The 20,834-nt window shown below is 40.1% G+C and overlaps 1 protein-coding gene across 10 annotated transcripts in view; it reads right to left on the reverse strand.

The window, feature by feature from the left end:
- The window catches only part of Mapkap1 (MAPK associated protein 1), a 233,627-nt gene that overhangs the window by 74,768 nt on the left and 138,025 nt on the right, over positions 1 to 20,834 (reverse strand). For all 10 annotated transcript variants that reach the window (XM_063227619.1, XM_063227611.1, XM_013153476.3 and 7 more), the window contains one exon: positions 13,509 to 13,618. In XM_063227619.1, the coding sequence (XP_063083689.1) occupies positions 13,509 to 13,618 (110 nt within the window). The remainder of the gene's footprint in view (positions 1 to 13,508; positions 13,619 to 20,834) is intronic.

A 20,834-nucleotide genomic window follows, 5' to 3' on the forward strand; every position in this document is an offset into this window, starting at 1 on the left:
TTACTTCTTACTGACCATCTTCCCCACTGGAATGGCACCTCGCTGAGAACAGGCCACTGCCTGAAGCAAGCACCAACTCCAGTACTTACAGGATACTAAACTGCTTTCTGACTCTCTATACCTGAGAGATCCATGTGCCCTCAAGGTTTTTTAGACTTAAAACACACTTTACCTTAATTCACATTGTTCTGCTGTTAGATATAGTGTGTGTGGGGGGGGCTGAAGTTTTGGTAAAATTTGGTATTTCTATGCTTATGAAGTGACACTCCCCAGGAACACTGAAGACTTACAACAGCCCACCTTCCATCTTTTCCAGTACTTGGGCTTTAGGCCATCTCACCCAACTTTCTGTTTGACAAATTGATGACACAGTGGTATCCACACACCTTGGTCACACTGCGATCAGTAGCTAGGGAACCAGAGAGGTGGCTGCTGACCTCTCCCTCTTTGTGCTAGCCCAAGGCCATCTGCCTGATTTTAAGTCATCTTTGCTCTGGAACTTATTATCACTGTAAAACAGACAAAGAAATACCTTCACTGAGTTATTTTTCTTAAGACACTTAAAACTCTTAAGATGGGCAGAAGCTGCCACTATTTGTAATAGACTCAAAAAGAAAAAAAAAAACGCTTTATGCAAAATTATTATTGTGGTTGGTAAAAACTGACTTCTAAACTGCTTGCAGGAGACAAGTGTCTCCGGTGTCAGTGCTGAGGCCAGAGTCAGGCCTCGGCAAGCAGCAGGATAGGACTGAGGTGCCCCTGGTCTCTGGCTGGTCTTGGTGAAGTCTTCCGTGGTGGGACCACCTTTCTAAAATACTGGTCTTTCACGGAGAGCAGCTAAAATAGGTCTTGTTGGAGGAAGTGTTTTCATGGCAGCCACTAGCAGGATGAACACAGCAATAGCTCTTCTGAAGAAAGCGCCCCCTGCTGATGGGGGAGGACCAAGCCCCTTCCTAAAGGCTAGGGACGGTTCAGGCAAACACTGCACTCCTGCCCCTCTGTGTCTAATTCAATAATCATCCTCTCCAAAATTATACTCACTTTTTTTTTAAAAGCACATTTCTTTTTTAAATTTTTTCTAAGAAGATGCAATAGGCTCTGGGAGGTGCTACACTGTTTTTTTTCTCCTTTAATCAGATTTTGTTGGTACATTTCAGATACATAGTGATCATATTTATCAAAGACAATTTGTACCTGTACATGATTTAACTTGATCCTTTTTCCTCTCATTCCACTACCCTCCCCTTGGTGCTAAACTATTAATACAAAACTTTCTAAAAAAGAAAAAAAAAGCTTCTAAAAATCACTTGTAAATTAATTTGTTATAGGCAATTATAGCTTGTTTTTACCTCTAGATATCTGACATAGAGAAGTAAGTTTGCTAATATAAGCTATATGATGAAAGAGTCTTGGGGTCATTTATAAACCTCTATCCATATGGTATGAATTTCTTTATTAGCAAAAAAAAAAAAAATGAAAGTGACTCTCTGGATCTAGTCTGCTCCTCCTCAAAGTAAAAGGTACTTCCAGCAGATTTAAATCCAAACACAATTCAAAGGCTTATTGTATCACAGGGTCTAAGTTATCCATAGATTCGAAATACTAAAAAACAGTTAAGTGCAGACAAAGGCCAAGTCATATAGGTAGAAAAAGAAAGAAACCAAATCCCAGACAAAGCCAGACTATAGCGTGCCAGACCTAGCAGTGACAACAGAGACAAAGGGCAGATGACCTCCTTTGAGCACTTACTGTGGACTAAGGATTTTACATGCACTCCAGCCAAAACAACCACCCAGCCAGGCAGCTGGTCACTGACGCTGCGTGCCGTAATCCTAACTACTTGGCAGGCTGAGACAGGAGGATCACAAGTTCAAGTCCAGCCTGGGTAACTTGTTGCGACAGTCTCATAATTCAATAGCCTAAGCAGAGGGCTAGTGATATAACTCAGTAGCAGTGTGCCACTGGGTTCAACCCCCACTACCACTGGAAGGAAATGAAGGAGGGAGAGAGAAGGACAGAGAGGCAGGGATGGAAAAAAGAAAAGGAAAGAAGAAAGGAAAACAAAGCAAAACTGAGGACAGAAGCAGTTGAAAGATAAAATATTCTGCAAAAAGCAGAGTCTAAATTACTTGTTTTCAATTTGAGGCCTTTTACATTTTATTATGAGTATTTCTGCACCACAGAAAAGTTGAGAGAACTGCACAGAAAGATCCAAGTACCCATCACTTATATGCTATGACGAATATCTTACTATGTTTGCTTTATCACATATTGATCCATCAAACCATCTTCTTAAAAAAATTGCATTTTAAAGGAAAAAACTGGTATCAGTATATTTGTCCTAAACATATCCATAAGTAAATCATTAAGGAATTTAATTTAATTCTTTTCCATCTAAGTAAAATTTAGATACGCACAGATCTCATAAATACCCTTTGATAGTTCTGACAACTGCATACAATCTTTGTGACCCAGTTCTTGTGAATACTTAGATTCCTTGTCAATATACAGAGTATTACGCTTACTCCACAAGTCCTCTCACCAGCCATACAGCTTTTACATCTTAAGAAAAGAAGCTATGAAATAGGGAAAAACACACAGGGCTCAAGAACTGAATTTTATCTACATTATTCATTAGCCACACATGCAATATCTCCCTATCTTTCCATTTTTATCTATGAGATTTATAGATACAAATCTTCTTTTTCTGTATTCTGTATATGTTTATGTATATCTTCAGTTTTCTCAACTGCAAAATAAAGATAATGCCCATCTTACAGGGTCTTTTATAAAGGGTAAATGAAAAGTCAAATAGAAATTATTACCTTGATACTTTCTCTCTACCTTCCCCTGTACCTCCTTTCAATCTAAGGCTGCTGCCTTCACAAAATAAAATGGTAAGAGAGAAGAGAGGGAGAGAGAAAAAGAGGAAAAGGGAAAGACAGAGAAAGAAAAAGAGACAAAGAAAAAGGAAGAGGAAGAGGAAGAGAAAGAGAAAGAAAAAAACAGAAAACAAAACAAAACAATTAAAGGAGAGATGAGGGAGAAAGGCATCTCCTACACAGGCAGTCCTCTCCCAATTTATCCACTCTGACTTCAGCTAATTAAACATCTGTCTCAACGGTCTCCTCAGCAAATTAGTCATCCCCACTTTGTGACACTGATTGTTGGTTGCAGCCTTTTCCCCACTTGCTACCATTCCCAGAAACTTCTAGGAGTTTACTCACCAGGCACATGGCAAGAAATGATGCAGGGTCCCCATTAACCCCCTACAGTTGCCCTTGGTGCCAGTGCTGTTCATAATGCTGCCAGACATGTCCTCAGATACGCCTTCCTAAAACAACCTGCTAAGAGTGACAACTTTTGTCTGCATTTCTGACTTCCAGATTACAACACATTTTGTAAGTGCCATGTACACATATCAGGCTAAAACAAAGTACTTAATAAAAATTTTAAAGTCTGTGTTTTAAATGAATTTTGATGACAAAGCAATAACATAAGATCTCAAATGAGGTGAACTGCAGTGTTGTATATTATCAGAGAGATCGTTGTTCTGAACATAAAAACAAAAAGATTTGCTGGTGATCAAAAGGCCAGCAGGTAAACAAGCAAAACTGCCTGGCCTGAGTGTGTATTCTCTCTTCCTAACAGTGTATGTGCAGGAAAAGGAGAGGAGTTTTGGAGAAAACTGTATTCTAAACTACGTATCTTAAAGTTTTCTGAAATTAGACTTACTTTCAAATCCCTTTTTCCATTTAAAGAACTGACCCAACTAAGATGTATCTTTTTAGATAAATGGTTAATAAACACATTTTAAAAACACTTGACTAAAGACATAGATATGCAAATTAGAGTGAAATACTAACTACTAAACATCAATTTGGCAAAAATTAAAGATAGATGAAATTTAGTGTCAGTGAGGTGGTAGGCAAAAGAAGTTCTCTCATACTCTGCGAGAGACACGAATGAGCAGAAACTTCTTGAAAGGCAACTTGGTTTTCTCAATATTGTAAATAAACAAGAAATACTGTAAGTAAGCAAAATACAAGTAACCCCATATTTAAAATTTAGCATAAATATGCAACATTTCTACAAGATTATTTACCACATATTTTTGAACACTGAAAATTTGTAAATACTTGAAACATATTTCAATACAGAAGTTAAATAAATTTAATCAGAAAAATAAAAATACATGGTCATTCTAAAACAAATGCTTATAGCATGTTACTGAAAGAAAAGCAAATATAAAATCATATATATTGTGTGGTCATCACAACCAAAAGAAAAAAAAAAAAAGAAACCTTAACACATTTATATTTTTCATGAGTTCATTTACCAAGCATTTATTGAGTATCTTCTACTAAACAGGCACCTTCACAGATGTTGAGATTATAAGTGACTAAAAAAATAAAAACAAAAGACAGAAACCTTGGTAACATGAAACCCTGTGAATATTTGTATGTGAACTAAATAAAAGAACCAAAAGATTTATACCAAAGAAAGAGGAAACTTTACTTTTTCTAGCACATACTTCCAAAATACTTGATATTTTTAACAAGTATTTCATTATATTTTAAAAATCCTTTTACAAGCCTATCTTTTACCACCATTCTCCCTTTGAAATTAACTTCAAGAGATCTAGCCACAGCTCCAAGCTACAGAGGCACCTCAGTTCATAAACAATTCTGCCACAATTCTGGAGAAGATGGCCATGTTCGTGCTTGTGAGGGAAACATAGCTGTGGTCACGTTTGACCCCAGATGCAGAGTTTACAAACAAAAACAAAATTCTTCCTGGTGCTTCTGTTCAAGATCCAGACTGTTTGTAAACAAAAGCATATGTGAACTGAAGTACCACTGTATTCTTATTCTCCCCGCTACGTGCTCAGCTCTAGTAAAGGACCACCACCTGGTCCTGCAAGCAGGGCCTTCCAGTCTCTTCCACACCTGACTTCAGGGCACCATCATTTCTAGGGCAGGTTCCACGGGCACTGGTGACAATGCTGAGTATTTCTACCCTATATTTGCAATGCAGACAGTGTTTGACCCCTCTCTGCCATCAGAATGAAATTCAAATTTAACCACTTTATACATAAGACTTGGCTCCAAAAGCCCACTACAAAGCTCATCATGGCTCACTCTTCCAACTCCTAATCTACAGTACCAATGCTTTGGTTTCCAGCGAGCAAGCTCTCGTTTCCTTCCTTCAGCACGAATGTTCTTTCTCATCTCTCTTACCGGGACCTGGCCCATTCCTTTCTGGGTCTCAGCTCAGGACAGTTTTCCCACACTTCCCTCAGACTGGACCAGGGCTCTTGTCCCCCTTGCACATTCAGGCCCTCTACTTAGTTCTACTTATCATTATGCATGGCATTATGATTGGCTATTCATTTGCCTGCCTTGTCACCTGAATAGCACACTCCTTGAGGGTGGGACTACTTCTTGGTTTCTACAAAACCCTAGTGTCTCCTATATAGAAGCCCCAACATACAGATGTACTTTTCCTAGTTTTGAGTACACAATTAGGTCTAGCCTACAACATCTGGTTCCTGCTTAGCTTCTGGGGCTTTCTGTCTGTGTCCTTCCTGCTCCAGGAATTTGGAACTTCTCTGTGCTGTGACTACATCTCACAAGAGTTGCCTTCTCTGCCAAGATGGTTCTTTTCATTTAGCAAAGTCTTAACTGGTCTTCAAAATGCCATCAAAGAAACTACTCCAGGGCATCTTTTCTCAGCTCCTTGCCCCACACAGAGTTTAAAATACTATATGCTTTTTGTTTTTTTGTGCCGAAAATCAAATTCATGACCTCACACTTGCTAGGCAGGCACTGTGCCGTGGAGCTATACTCCCAGCCCCAATACTGTACTTTTTTACCTGTACTACTCGAGAAGCTTTGACATTCCAGCTGATCAATTTGCACATTTGAGAGCCTCCCTTTCTGTATTCTCATTGGGTTTTCCACCTGATTTCTGATTTATGTAGGACAGAGCAAGTAGCATTCACTCAGAGCCACACTGAGCTTAAAAGCACAAAAGGCTTGTTCACAGTGCCTTGGAAAAACCTCGGTCAGTCCCGTTTGAACTAAGCCAAATGAGGCTAGGAACGTGATCACACATACCATCACCTAAAACATGATTTTTTCACTATTAAAACATTTCTGAAGACAGGATACAGCTTATAGTCAATGTGCACATTTATCATAGTGTTTCACAAGAGGTTATTATTAAATTAGCAGTGCTGCAGAATTAGTGCCAGGGTGGACCCAGGTAAGGCCCTATGCCTGAAGCTGTGTGCCTCCCCTACCACCACAAAACCTCTGGGAGCGTGTGTCTTTTCTCTTCCTTTCATTCTGTTTTTCATTAATCTAATCCATGCTGTGAGTGCAACAGATGAACTGAATGAATAGATTTTGTAATGGAAAAAGAAGTTCTGAAAGATTAGCGACTAGTAGGAAGAGTAAATGCTGGTCAAATGTAGTTTTGGTGAATGATGTATTTCAAGTTTTTCTGATGTGGCAGTTCCAAGAGCTCATAACACCCTTCTAAAATAACTGGGTCTCTAAAGTGGTTCCCAAAGATTTTTGCCCAACATAAATTCTCTAAATTTCCAGGCTTTCTGGATAAAATAGTTGACTGCAATGCCATCTTTAACGTGCTCTGCCCTATACTGGAGAAGATCCATCAGGCGCCTGAGAGAGCTTAAGACAGAGGGAGGCTCAGGTGAGATGAAGCAGCAAGATAAAGAGGCAGGCAGAGGAACGAGGAGGAATATTTAACTTGGAGCTCCTTCCTGCGACACTTCTGAGTTATACATTTAAACACTTTTGCAGCCTTAATTTACTATATCATTTTCCCACTGGGTTATTGGACACCGAGTATCAGGTCTTTATTTCCTACTCAGCTCCCCTGCAAGAGTGGCATCAGCATGATTATTTCTTCTTTCATGAGGAACAATTGTCTATAGAAATTACCGCCTTTTTGGAAAAAAAAAATTAAACAGTCCTATTACTTCTCTTTCTTCCTCTTTTTTCTTTTTAGGATTACCTACTATAACGTAAGGAAACTATGGTCTGTGTCACTGGATCATAAACTCTATTTCCATAGACAAAAAGATGCTGGGTTTACAGTTACACATGAAGTAGGACTCTCTGTTCAATCCCATAGCCAGAAAATTCTTTAGTTTACTTGATCCTGTGGAGAACATTTCAGGCTCAAAAATTGTTAGAAACCCAATTCCATCTACATATAGATGGATTTCCCTTTTTAATAGGGCAGCTTAGGCCAGGTGTATGTTGCTTTAAGAAAGCTAGACATAAAACATTAAAACTGACACCAATTCAGACAAACTGTGCAATTACAAAAAAGAATTCCTGGCTTTATATCCAGATTCACCACAGGGTTCCTTTAAATGCTGCTCTTCCCTAGTGCATTTAGATCTCACAATCAATGAACATTTCTGTTTACAGAATTTTAAATTTGCTCTCCCATTAGGGTTCTAATAAGCAACATGGTACAAATAAAGAGAGTATGGGCTTTGAGGTCAAAAAAAGCTTGGGCTCCAATTTAGATTCACCATTTACTTGCTGTGGAAATTTGGGTAACTAACTTCTCTCAGAGCTGGGGAAAGGGAGGTCAGAGAAGTACCTGATTACACAGTTACCAAAGTTCCTCTGTCCTGAAATGAACCTTTTTTTCTTTCCTTTTTAATAGTGTGAAGTCTCATCTATAAAATAGGCACAATAAAATCTCCTTTCCAGGCATGTTGTTAAATACACAAAGGCCCTTGATGTATCAACTCTCATTGCCTTGGAATGGATCTCGCTTTTGGAAAGACTAACTTCTCTCTTGACCTGAATCCCCTTTAAGACACGCATGATAAACAATGGGTTCGTTTGTGCATAAGTGTCTGCGTCTGTCTGGCATGAAAGTAAGGGGACTACAGTCAGTTTGCTCCACCAGGTCCATATTAGGTCACAGGCTCGGAATTCTTCCCCTCTGGCCTGTGCACGTCTCTGCCTCATCTCTACCTGCCACACTGCAACCATCAAGTCTGTACTTCTTTCCACAGTTCTTTCCCCTTCTTTTCTGTGGGAGGTCACATTCTCTGAATGTCCCTCCCTCTCTGAGCTGCAGTGCATTTCACAGTTAGAAGCCTGCATTCTTGTCTAAGTGAGTCAAAGACTCCAATGACTGAAAGCACTGAAGGGTTTGGAGCAGATACTGCCTGACTGGTACTTTAGAAGATCTCTCTGGTTGTTGTGCAGACAATGGACTGGAGGAGACTAAGAAGAGAAGCAAAGAAAACAGCTAGGCTGCTGCTTCCTCAGTCTAAATAAAAAGTCACAGTGACTTGGACTCGGCCAGTGGGTATGGACTCAGGATATATTCTAGAGGTAAAACTGATGTCTCTTGCTAACGGTTAAGACATAGGGAGATACTGTAGGGCAAACTTCAAGACAGATGACAGGATACGTGGCTCAATGATTGGGTAGACAGTAGTACCATTCATTGTGCTGTTATGTCTCTTAAGATTCAATGAAGAACTAAGTACACTGCAGAGTAATCCAAAAAGTAATCATATTAAAATATGATGAGTGACTGGCCCTTCCTGCTCTTTAACTTTTCACAGACTAAATGTGAAGGTCTCTGTCTGAATGTCAGTGTCTCAGGGAGGAGGCTCCCGAACTCATACTCCCGGATGAAGCCGGGAGCTCCCCACACACTAGTCTTCTCTCTTAGCCCCTCGAGTGCATGCTCCCTCTAGAGAAGTACAAGTGAACCTATGGTATGCACACCACAGTGGGCTATTTGTTTTACTGAAATCTCTGAAAGATCTGCTATCAGTGGTCTAGAATATAAACCCCCCTCAGCAGAAGGGAGTCAGCAAAGGCCTCGTTGGCCTTCATCACTGTCCCCCTACACCCAGCACAGGCCTAACAAATGTGGTATGTGATAAGGAAATGTGCAACAGAGCTACAAATACACTGTGGATCAGGAAGTAGATTTTATGAGAAGTTTAAGATACAAATTAAGACTCCAGTGATGCCACTGTTAGTTTGACACCCTCAGACCATAACCTCACACTTGCAGTAGCTGTTCATGGACTGCCCCCTCTCTGCTCCTAGCAGTACCTCCAGGAAGACCATTTGAGAAGCTGTGAGTTGCATCTAGAGTCCTGTGCAAACAGTATACTAGCAGGCAATACACTGAGACTACCAAACAGACATTACAGGTGTTCACTTCACCAAGCTAACACTTTCAAGTCATAGGTGAAATTTTATGAGAAGTAGGAATGAATGTCACAGGTGTATTGGCAATATTATAAGAACTTTTAAAAAGTTCTAATCTAATAAACATCCATCTTTCATATCAAAAAGCAAGAATGGACAGGAGGTTAGAAAAAATATATTCTATCTTTTGGCTGGTAATACAAAAGAATCATTTCGTAATGAGAAAAAATATTGAATCAGAGCTATGCAGAAATCTATTCTGCTTGGTAAAACATACTCTGAATCCTCTGTTTTGTAGATCAGGAAGAACCTATATTTCTGTGTCCATGTTAAAATTGAAACTGATCTGTCTCTGTTTCTCAATGGCATCTTTTACCCAACATCATGCTTTAGGAGACTGGGACAGGCCAGTGAGTAGTAACATTTTTAAACAAGTATAACAATAAACAAAATACCATAAAACTCAGAAGGTCACTGATCACGAGGTGACCTTGACAGGATAAAAAATAATTAGCCTTTATACCTAAATAACAGGTTAGTATATTTTACTGGCTAAATCTATAGACACCTAACAGGTCATCTTCACTGTGTCAAAAACACACTCACCCAACTGTTAAAATTAATAAAAAGGTTTCATCTTATTCTTCTAAAACCGGATTCTCCATTTACTGTTTCTTCAACAGTAGGGACTTTCTGTCGATGCAGACAGATTCCAAATGTCAAGTAGGTCAGTAATAAATGAAAAGACAGAAACTTTAAAGGAGATGCTTAAAAATAGGCTTTAAAAATGGGCCTTAGCAGAGAACTGACTGGAATACACTGTGAAAAGTCTACTATGGTTAAGTACATGAATATTAACAGGAAAAAAATCCTGCTGTGTTCATAAATAGTTATGACTTGAAGAAATAATTACAAATAATGTAAGTTTGAATTTTAGATTAGTTACAAGTATTTACCATCATATTCTACCCTACAAAATAAAAGTATTTTGAAATCCTGAAAGTTCCCACTGAAAATGCTGTCTACCTCACAAAGAATTTCTGCTCAGGTATCTACTACTTTCTGATTTTTTATAAATGAAAACTGGGAATTGACTGTCAGAGGGGACAGTACAGAGTATTTAACTATTAGGACTGTGATTATTAAGTTTCGTTTTGCTTTTGTTTTTTGGCAGTGGTAGGGATGAACCCAGAGTCTTGTAGCATATGCTAGGCAAACTCCACCACTGAATTAAAACCCCGCCTGTCTTTCTGTCTCAATTTTTGTTTTGAGACAGGTTCTCACTAAGTTCCCAGCATGGCCTTGAACTTGTCATCTTTTTGCCTCAGCCTCTTGGAATTACAAGTGTGTGACATTGTGCCCAGCTAAGCCTCATCTTTATTTAATAATAAAATAGTTCAAATTCTAAGTTTTTGTTACTATTAACTGAAGAGCAACACAGTCAGTCTGGAAAAAAGCTAAGGGAAGTTAAAGGTTTGCAGGTAAGGACAGAAGTGCACCTGTTAGCCCACCAAAGTATTTCTGAACACTTGTTCTAGTGTAAATAGTAAAGTAAATAGGAAGTAAATAGTAAATAAGTAATGTGAGAACTACTGGCTCCACATGGCACACATGTGTCCTTAAGTGGTATTTCCCCTCCTCTCACTTGAGTAATACAGCAGAGACGTGGGGTCGGGTTCTGCCCTCAATCAGGTGAAAGCTGTACGCTGAGAGGGATGGCACTCTGATTCTGTCCTGGATGCAGAGCATGACAGGCACCTTCTTGCGGTGGAGATGGAGCGGTCACTGTGGCAGGAGCACACGAAGTGCACATGCTCGTCTCTGACCTGACATCTCTTCCCAATAGTTCGTGACTAAGTTCAGGTACCACTATGGGCAAGTGTAAATATTTCACAGCCAACTGTGACAGCACTGATTTTTTAAAAAGTAAATGTACTTGTCCTTCCCTCTATGACAAGATTTTCCTCTTTTCATTAATTATCTCCTCAATATAAAGTGGAGAAATCCACTCCTCAATATAAGGTTCAAAATCATACAACGTCCTTTTACCATGTTAACCTCAAACAAGTGTTTTTGCCAAACTGAGAATCATTTTATTTCATGAGGCCAGATTTAACAAAGCAACTGAAAAAATTTATTATAAGTAAAAGCTTTTTGAATTAAGAAAATGGACACCATAATTTATGTAAATATATTAACCTCAACCTGTTTCTCTAGTAAGAAAAGGAATAAATATAGATCAATGTTTCTCAAATAATGAGTACTAAATCTTTGCCAAGGATGTGGCGAAGATGGCGATGGAAATGGCAGGAATGTGTTCACAAAGGTGAACATAAACAGATTTATGCATGATAAATGTGTCCACAATGTGTCAGGGTACAGACACAGACAACAGGTATAAGACTGAACAGAGACGGCTGGACACAGAAGGAAGACCCTGGCTCAGCAGCATCCCAGTGAGTTCACAGGGGTTTCATGGTCTAAAAAAATCTGTGACAGCACAATTTCTATAATGAAGGTTTGAAAAGTTCTGTCTCATTCTTAGATAATTCCTAATGATACATTCTTGAGCGTAAAGAATTATATCACAAAATATACAGCTATGTTAAAAACCTAGAGACCAAACAAGAAAAATGAACCCAAAATCTAAAGAAGGACTGAGTACTTATTGGATATCTGTGAGTATCTGACGCTGTTTAAAAGCTATTAGATTAGTCCCTGGAACCCCAAAATATCTACTTTCCCCTGGGAAGGAGAAGCTATGCCTCTTCAATCATCCCCTAAATACAAAGAGGTTTGACCCCCATGCAATAGATAAAAGTCACCCAAAAAATGAACAAAAGAGTTGTTTGGAAAAACCAGAACACCATTCATCCCAGCTAACGACTTGTTCATTATGAGTGATGATGGATAAAGACTTCTCATGCTGAGATGAAATCAAGATTTATATGCATTGTTTCCTCTCCCAACTTGTGGGAAGATCATCATCATTTAATTCTATCTCTGCGGCCAGTGATGGGCATCCAGAGAGCTGGTTATCAAACGGCGCAGTCAGCTGGCAAAAGCCGAAACGTGCAGTTGGCACATCTGGACGGAGCCGCCACAGCCGAGGGTGAACAATGACTCCTGGCAAGCATCCAAATTGCTTGCAGACGCTAGCAGGTCTCATCTACAACCGCCCCTACCAGCATCTCTCTCTCTTTCTTTTTTATGAGAATCAGATTTTCATTGCTCCATTCAATTGCTCTCCTCTGCCATTTTTTACAGCTCTTATCGTTCCCCTGGAATATGGCCTTGAGACAGCTCATCCGTGTCCTTCACTGTGTTATCTCTTCTAACTTTTATTAAAACTTCAGCTTTCATCTGAAGATAGCTAATTAAATCTGGAACAGATTATATGCCTCCCTCTAAAAAGAGCACAAAACTATTTTCTTCAACCTGTGCAGTGCTTTTTTCTTCCTTCTAAAAGGTGAAATCAAAGGTTTTTAAGAAGTCTCTTATTTATAAAGCTAAGATATTTGACATGTCATGTATGGCCAGTGGTATAACAGATCTTTAAGTTATCCCTCAAAAATAACTATTTCTCAATAATGGTAACATTTTTTTTCAGCATGCTTTAATTTTCATAGCTAATACCATAAGCCTATTTTTTACATAAACCTAGGTGATGAAGAGTTAGAGATAAACAGGTACTTGTGATTTATCGTTTTCAAAAAAGATAATTGGTAAAGATGAACAACTGGTAAAGATGAACAAAAATCTTTCTTTTTTTCCATTCCCAAATTACTAGCAACTAAAAGTTCTCCCATTGAAAATTACATGAAAACATGAAATTAAGAGTAGTGATTCAAGCTCAGGATTGATTCTGTTTTTAAGACAGTCTTATAGCCACTCATAGTTAGCACAAATAGCTCTGTCTTAATTTACCCACATTATTAATGACAGAATATCCATAAATGATGTAAACACATTCTTCTCACATATGTCCCTACCCACTCCCTTTCTGAGGTTCAGAGGAAGGTATTTAAAAAATAAAATTACCTTTTTTGGAGTGTGGGATTTATTTTTGTTATATAGTGGCTCACCAAATCTAGCAATCATACATGAAACAATTTAGGCAGAAATCAGAAACATGTACATACACACAAACACAGACATACCGAAGCATGTGTGCATGCATGCACGTGCACGTACTTACACACGTACACCCTCATACCTTAGGCTCTTTTAACTAAAGGCTAAGCTCTCATTTCCACAGTATAATTTTAACTAACTCACCTGCAATTTTCTGGGATCCTTTTCTTCGCTTCACTGCCTTTAGCAAGATTTCCTTCATGGTGACCTTTGTGTTGTCCACTTGAATAAGGGAGAATCCATGAGCAGCATTTCTGTAGCAAAAGATAAAATTAAATCATCCCCAGCATTCAACCAGAGATATTATTAAAATCTTCACTGTGCTTTAAAGTAAGTATAGATCAAAGTACCAACTGTTCAAAAATGGACTGAATAACTACTTATAGTACTAGGATGGGGAGTAACACAGTCTAGCAGACCCCTCACACGAGAGGTCATGGTTGGAGAAGGCTTTCCTCATTTATCTCAAATTGAACCCAGCTGGTCTGTGTGGGTCAGTTGCATCATGGGTTCCCTTGCAGCAAGGATTGATAACTGACAAAACTGGCTTGTGTCAGCAGGTGTCACTGTAAGCAGATACTACTATCATAACAAGCTCATGGTGTCCCACAGAAAAACCTGGGGGTGGGTGGGCAAGGGGAAAAGAAAGGATATCCCATAGCACTTAAGATGGAGAAAAGGCTCTTCCTAGCTAGCTAGTAAAACACGTCTTCCTGTCTATCTAAGTATGTACAAATATATGTATATATACACACATTACAATAGGAATATATATATATATATATACACACACACATACACACATTACAGTAGGAATGGTTTCATCTACTTAGTGCTACAAAGTCAAACCAAACATTAACTGAAGTACAATTTTTTTGTTTTTTTTGGTACCAGGATCAGACTCATGACCTTGCATTAACCAAGTAAGCGTTTAAAATTACTAAGCTAAATCCCCGGCTAGTACAAGTAATTTTAAGAGAAGACACTAACATTACTTGGAAGTTTCTGATCAAATTGCATATCTAGCTAGCAAGAGTAGATAATGACAAGTACTCTAAAAAATAGCAGCCTGTCTCTTTGGGTGAGGTATAACTTCACCAAGACACATAATTGCAATATCTAGTATCACAAATACCACCCACTATGCTTGGGCACTGGAACAAAATAGGCCAATTCCAAGTAGCTCATGTAACAAACAGGACCCAAGTTTCCAACTATGGAACATGGGAATTGCCACAAGGAGTTTGATTGCATTCCCATTTCTCTGTAAGAATCTCAAAGGGGAACATGGCCAAAAACCATGGCAGAACTTCATACTGACAAGAAATCTGAAAGAAAAGCCAAGCTCTAAGCTAAGCCCCGGAAGAGCTCTCCAATGGTTAGATAGGCTGGGAAGGAGCCTGAAGCGTTGGCTGGATCCAACCAGGTGGCTGGCTTGCCATAGGGGTTCAGGTCGATCTCAAAACTGAGAACCCGATTTGCTTCCCTAATACACAGACATCTCTACAGTCCTCCTCTCCATACCGCTTGCTGTTTAATCCTTGACATTCCATTTGTTAAAAAGCAAAAGCCGATGCTGGTCTGGCCAGCGTGATCATCCATTTTGACTTGGTCAAGTTCTTGCTATCGAACAGCAGGCCTGAGAACTGTCAAGCTAATTTTACTGAACACTCTGTTACTGAATCATGCCTGAGCTCCAGCCATTTTTTACCTCACAAGCTGGACCCCATCCCAGAACAATCTTTAAAAGTTTATTTTACTGATCAAAGCAAAATAAGAAATAGCTCTTTAAAAAAACCCCTATACTTAGGGAGTGATGCAGTAAGTGATACTTTGGCAGGGATACTGAAATGTAAAGTGCCTTGTGCATTTAAAAACTTGGGGTATTTGCTCTGGCGATAGGCCAGTGTGTGTTTGGAACAAATGCCAATCAGCCACGTTCAGATCTGCCTTCCCCTGCTTTCTCCTCAGACATCAGTATGTGCTCCATCTGTGACAATATGTTGGCGATGGATGAGCGGGTCTGAAAGGCAACACAAGTTCTTAGGTACTCAAAAGCCAGTGCTGGCCAGTACCCCCGAACTCCCATCCACCTAGCTCTACCTGAACTACTGTAGACTTGAGCTGACTCACACATTGCTTACATTCTCTTCTGATCTGCTGCTGGCTGATAGCATTATTTCAGGCCAATACGTTCATCTTTTTCAGCAAAGGCAGACTAACAGCTCAAAAAGAAGCCTTGTGTTTGGACTAACTTCTATAAATTGTAAGTGTCCTTTTAAAAGATTTTTGAACACAGGAAAATCCCCAGTCTGTATTTTTCTGTCATTTTACCAAAACGTACCTAGGTGACAAGGTTAAAGCAAGCAGAAGAAATCCCTGGCACTTATCATCCACAGGCATTACTGATAAATTGTGTGGTGGAGGAATAAAGGATTACCTTCTGTATTTTTTCATTACACTTTTCTTTTGTTACAGAATACATAAATCCATTGTGGCACAATGTAATATGTATCACCATGCTACACCTGCGGACGCTTGCGAGCGGCTGCCATGTCTGTGCAGTCAGGAATGATAAGTGAACCACCCGTGAATGTTAACGATAGTGATCATTCTGAGGTAACTCGGCTCTCCATCTTCCTTTACAGCCTCCGTGCTGAAGCCAGGGTAGCAAGGTTCATGAGAGGAAAATGAAAACAACAGCGAAGGGAAGGGGCACGTGCGGCACTGGAATGGCCTCCACGAGGGTGCCTATCTCACTCCCTGCTCCAATTCTGTAAAACGCCAGGCCACCACTCCGGCCCCTCCAGATGAATATAAACTCCAGATCCTGTTCCGTATCTGGAGCGCCGCACAGGGGTAGATCGGGCAAAGCCTGGTTTCTGACAGATTCCACTCTCGGCTTCCTAAGATGCAAGGAATGTTAAGCGCTTCTCCGTACCCACCTAGGTGTAACCATTAAGTTATGCTCCCATTTAATAACTGGAAACGGAGACTTGCTACTACCATTTTCAGCTTGACTTCCAAGCATTCTAGGTTTTATGCCTCATTTCTTTACATCTAGGGGTTTTTATGGGCTTTCTAAAAAGTCTATTGAAACACATCTGTTAAAGCCTGTCATGGCAGCGGAGGGCACGGTGTTGGAGACTGAGATGACAATGATCTTGAGGGGAAAGTATACTGCTAGTCCTGCCTCCCTTCCTCAGGGCTGTGGCTCGTACAAGGTGCCCAGTACACAGGCAGGTCACACACTGACCCAGCTCTGGGCTCTGCAAGCGCCCCCTTTGTGAACAGGCAGCTGCTTGCTCGCCCTGGGCGCAGGGCACTCTGAGGGCCAGGCAGAGGGAGGAGCTGCTTTCCTGAGGCTCAGAGGCTGCCTGCGCTGTTGCAGGATGAAGCTCCACTTCAGAGAGCTGACTAAATGCTGCCAGGAGTGCTTCAGTCAATTCAGAGCTAGGCTCTGTCAAGTCTGTAACCACTGAAAAACGTACGGGCATTTAAAAAAGAGATTACTCACTTGGAGAATTCTGCACTGTGTCCGTGCTCAGACACTCAGTTACCACAGAGAAGCTCTGATGCCAGCATCAACTGGACACAGGGAACATTTCTCTACTAGGTGGTAAAAGAGAGGTGATGGGAGACAACAAACGGGCCCAGGACTTCATCTGGACAGCTCCGATTCTCTGGGTGGGGACAGAGTTGGAACTGAAACCCAAGCTGGAAGGCAGGTATTGGAGAGGAAAAAAGTACATGGGCTAGGAATTAAATGTCCATTGATAGAAATCCTGGTTCCATAGCTAAGTAAAACGTTGCCCAAAGGACCTCAGCTGCATCCATTAAATGAGGACCTGGTGCTAAGGCTGGCAAATAGTAAAAAAAGGAGCTTCTTTCTGAGTGTCATCTCTGTTCCCTTGACCCAAGTCATCACCCTGGGAGAAGAAGCCCTATCATATGCGCCTCTCAGCTTCTGTACAGATTGTTATTAGGAGGAAGAGACCTCAAACACAGCACTTAGTGGCAACATTTAGGAGGAGGGGTCAGCAAATAGCCTCAGGCCCCACCATCTAAAAACCTTTCTCTCAAGGGACAGCAACCTGGGCTCAAGTTTTCAAAGCTTTCCTCTTTTGAGGGAGTTAAACCACAGAAGAGATATATTTTACTTTGACTTAACTCATTGCCTCTGGATGGGGATAATGGAAGTAAATAGTCATGGTGCTTGTGCAGAAAAATTCAAGATTCTGATTTGCATGGTATATACTGTTCACTGTGTAACCATTACAAAAATAACAGCTGCCACTGCTATTTACTGAACACTTACTATGTGCCCAGTGCTGTTTTAACCTTTTCTTTAAAAAAATTATATTAAACTCATTTAATTCCATAAGGGGTACTATCATTACACCATTATACAGAAACCAAGGCTTAAAGCATCAGGGAATTTATGAGAGATCTATTAGAGATCCTATTTGGGATTCAGAATCAACAATATGGTCCCTAAGTTATGCAGAGAAATGCGGAGAAAAGGAACCCAAGAAACTAAAATTAGAGCTCTTGGTGCTAGGGGTAAGCACAAAGTGGGAAGCAAGCTCAGAATGCTGCTGAGAGCCACGGCTCAACCTTCTAGTGTGGTTCAGCACTATTCTATGCCACAAAGACACTGGCAACATCAGGAAACAGCAGAGCACAGCAAGCTCTAGAACGAAGCTCTGCCTTCCCTGGATGAAAGGCATAATCACTCTGACTTCATTTTCTTGTGGACAAAATGGGAACAATAATAATTCTTAGACTTAAAAAATTGTACTTCCAAAGTATTTACCATAACTCCATCATAAAATAAACAAGCAATAACTAAGATAACTATAGGTTTTTCTTTATATATGTAACAGGAGACAGTGATAAAAGTCAACATTAACTGAGCCCTTCTTTGTTTACATAATCATTCTCCAAAAGGTAGGTCTCATTGTATAGCTGGAAATTGAGGTTTGGCCAGGCGGTAAGTTAAAATTACCCGCTGGAGAATCCTGGAATTAACTTAGATGGTGAACCTCCAAAGCCTGTGTTTTTAACCCCTTGATAGTTCAGAAAGTAGGCTGAGGAATTCTGGGAAAAAAGAGACTTGCAGAGAATACCTCTCCCAGACTGGAACCCCTGAACAACTTGTGGAAAAGGCTGGACTCCCAGGATAGCATATTCAGTTTGATTAAAAATGTCCTGATTCTCAGACTAACCATACGATCTACAAAATCCTTTTTTAAAAAAGACTTTGAAGAATGTCAAGGTTTTAGGAGCCACATTTCAGTTTCCAGGGCTGGGAAGAGAGTGTCAAGAGCAATGCGTGGGTCTCTAGGCTGAGCAGATCACAATGATGATGAGGACGCACCCCTCTGACTCCCGACCTGCCCTGGTTTCACTTTCCAGGGTTTTCATTCTTTAACACCTCAAACTAGAAAATGAAAATATACGAGCAAAAGAAAGCCTTGCAATAACTGCAGCATGCTTGCTTTAAAGTAAGTCCTCTTTATCCATAAAGAGAGTTTATACTAGTATGAATGCCACAGTTTGTTTCCCTTTGCCCTGACCAAATTTTTTAAAAAGATCAAAGCGTATTGTGTGAGCACGCAATGTTTGACATTGGACAAAGTACTTTTTCCAAACAGACATTTTCCAAAAACATAACTCGCTAGGCTAATGGGCAGTGAGAAGCCAAAATGACTGCCCTCCGCCTTCTCCTTGTGTATCTTTGCCAGAGTCCTTGGGACTTGCCAAATCCGGTCATGCCTGCTTAGCTTGCTCGACTGATTGTGCCAGAAAAGAAAATAAGACACAGATGTATTTGAGCTCTTTGAGATGCCAGTAAGAGAGACAGCTAATGGCTTCATTTCGACCCTCCCCTTCCAGCTGGGCACAGGTGGGGGATAATGAGGTCCCTCTCCCTAATCAAACTCAATTATTTACTACTCTATATAACCGCAAAGACATTCACATTCAATTCAGAATATAAAACACACCGTGGGCTACTTCCAACCACTGCCACTGGGTATTTATAACAAACTCAAGTGGCTAGCAGTTTGCCTTGGCAGGAGTTTAAGTGTGTAAAGTTTTGCAAACTGTTTCTGTTCAAATATGTCCTGCTGAAATGGGGTCCCAAACGGGGTTCCATAACTGTCAGGTCAGTGAACTGCATAACATCTGAGAATGTATTCACCATGCACTGCAGACAGGATCTGGAAATCAAACGCTTCATTCTACTGCAACCTTCTGAGAAGCATCACAGTTTTTTCAACAGCGAGACTGACATTGTATTAATAAACATTACAAGTCACTAGCCTGACATGTACATAGCAGCAGCTGACAGACTCCAACATAAGCTGAGGGGAGAACACAAGAAATCAAAATGAGACATAGTAACTAAACATGGCCAAAGGGGGTATCTCATGAAACAACTCACATTAACATCAGAAATGTGAGTCCTAAACTTTCAAGAGATGTGGCAACTAAAGTAAAGATCTGGTGTGATTTTTGGATACCAAAGCAGGCTGATGGCTATCTCAGATGTACACCTTTATTATAGGAACAAAGCATATTCTGGCACAGTTCCAACAGACATTCCATTGAACAAAACATACATATTTAGCTGTCTGACCTTTACATTCTCAGAAGTATATAATTAATGCTTTCCATCTTTATTACTTGTTCCAATATTTCTGTCACTTTAAACAGACACAAAGAAAAATCTCCTCTTTTCTCTAGACAGTAGCTGTTGCCAAAAAGGAAATCAAGTCAGATTTACAAATACAAAATTAAACAGGCTGCATATGTTACATTTCCACACATGAGGACAATCTGGACAATGAAAATGTTTGCTAATACAAGAGAATGAAAAGAAACAACACACAGTTGGCCCTCTATGACTCAGGCAAAAAATAAATAACTAGGATAATTTATATCTATATCATCTGCTCCCCTTACAGAGAAAACACCCATCTTTTATTCCCTACTCTGTTTCAGCCTTACTGAACTATGTGAACATGGGTAACTACCTCCCTGTGACCCTCAGTTATATGTTATAAAAATGAGTTGTTAATATGGAGTAAATGAGATGGTATCTGCTAGGGGCATGCAGCTGAGTGAGTGTTCAAAAATGCTTTTCTTTCTTTTCCCTTTTCTAGACCACAAGACATATAAGAGCGGGACAGACTTTACACTGATGACAGCCTTTTTAATAAAGGTCTGCTTTAGTTGGTGTGCTTTGGAGACACCCGAGGAAGATTAAAAAACAAAACAAAACAAAAGCACAAGAGAGAGCCAGAAAAAAGGGTCTATGTGTCCCCTGTACAGAGGCAGGCCTGGACCATGAGCTGGCCTGGAAGATGAAGGACGGGGGCCCTATGAAAGGATTGTAGCTCAGTGAGACTTGTTCCAAACCTCGTATTTCTGGAACTATAAGAAAATATATTTGTATTGTTTAAT

Source organism: Cavia porcellus, unplaced genomic scaffold, assembly GCF_034190915.1.
Source record: "Cavia porcellus strain 051 isolate PalLab524CR breed Dunkin Hartley unplaced genomic scaffold, mCavPor4.1 scaffold_1, whole genome shotgun sequence".
Taxonomy (NCBI): domain Eukaryota; kingdom Metazoa; phylum Chordata; class Mammalia; order Rodentia; family Caviidae; genus Cavia; species Cavia porcellus.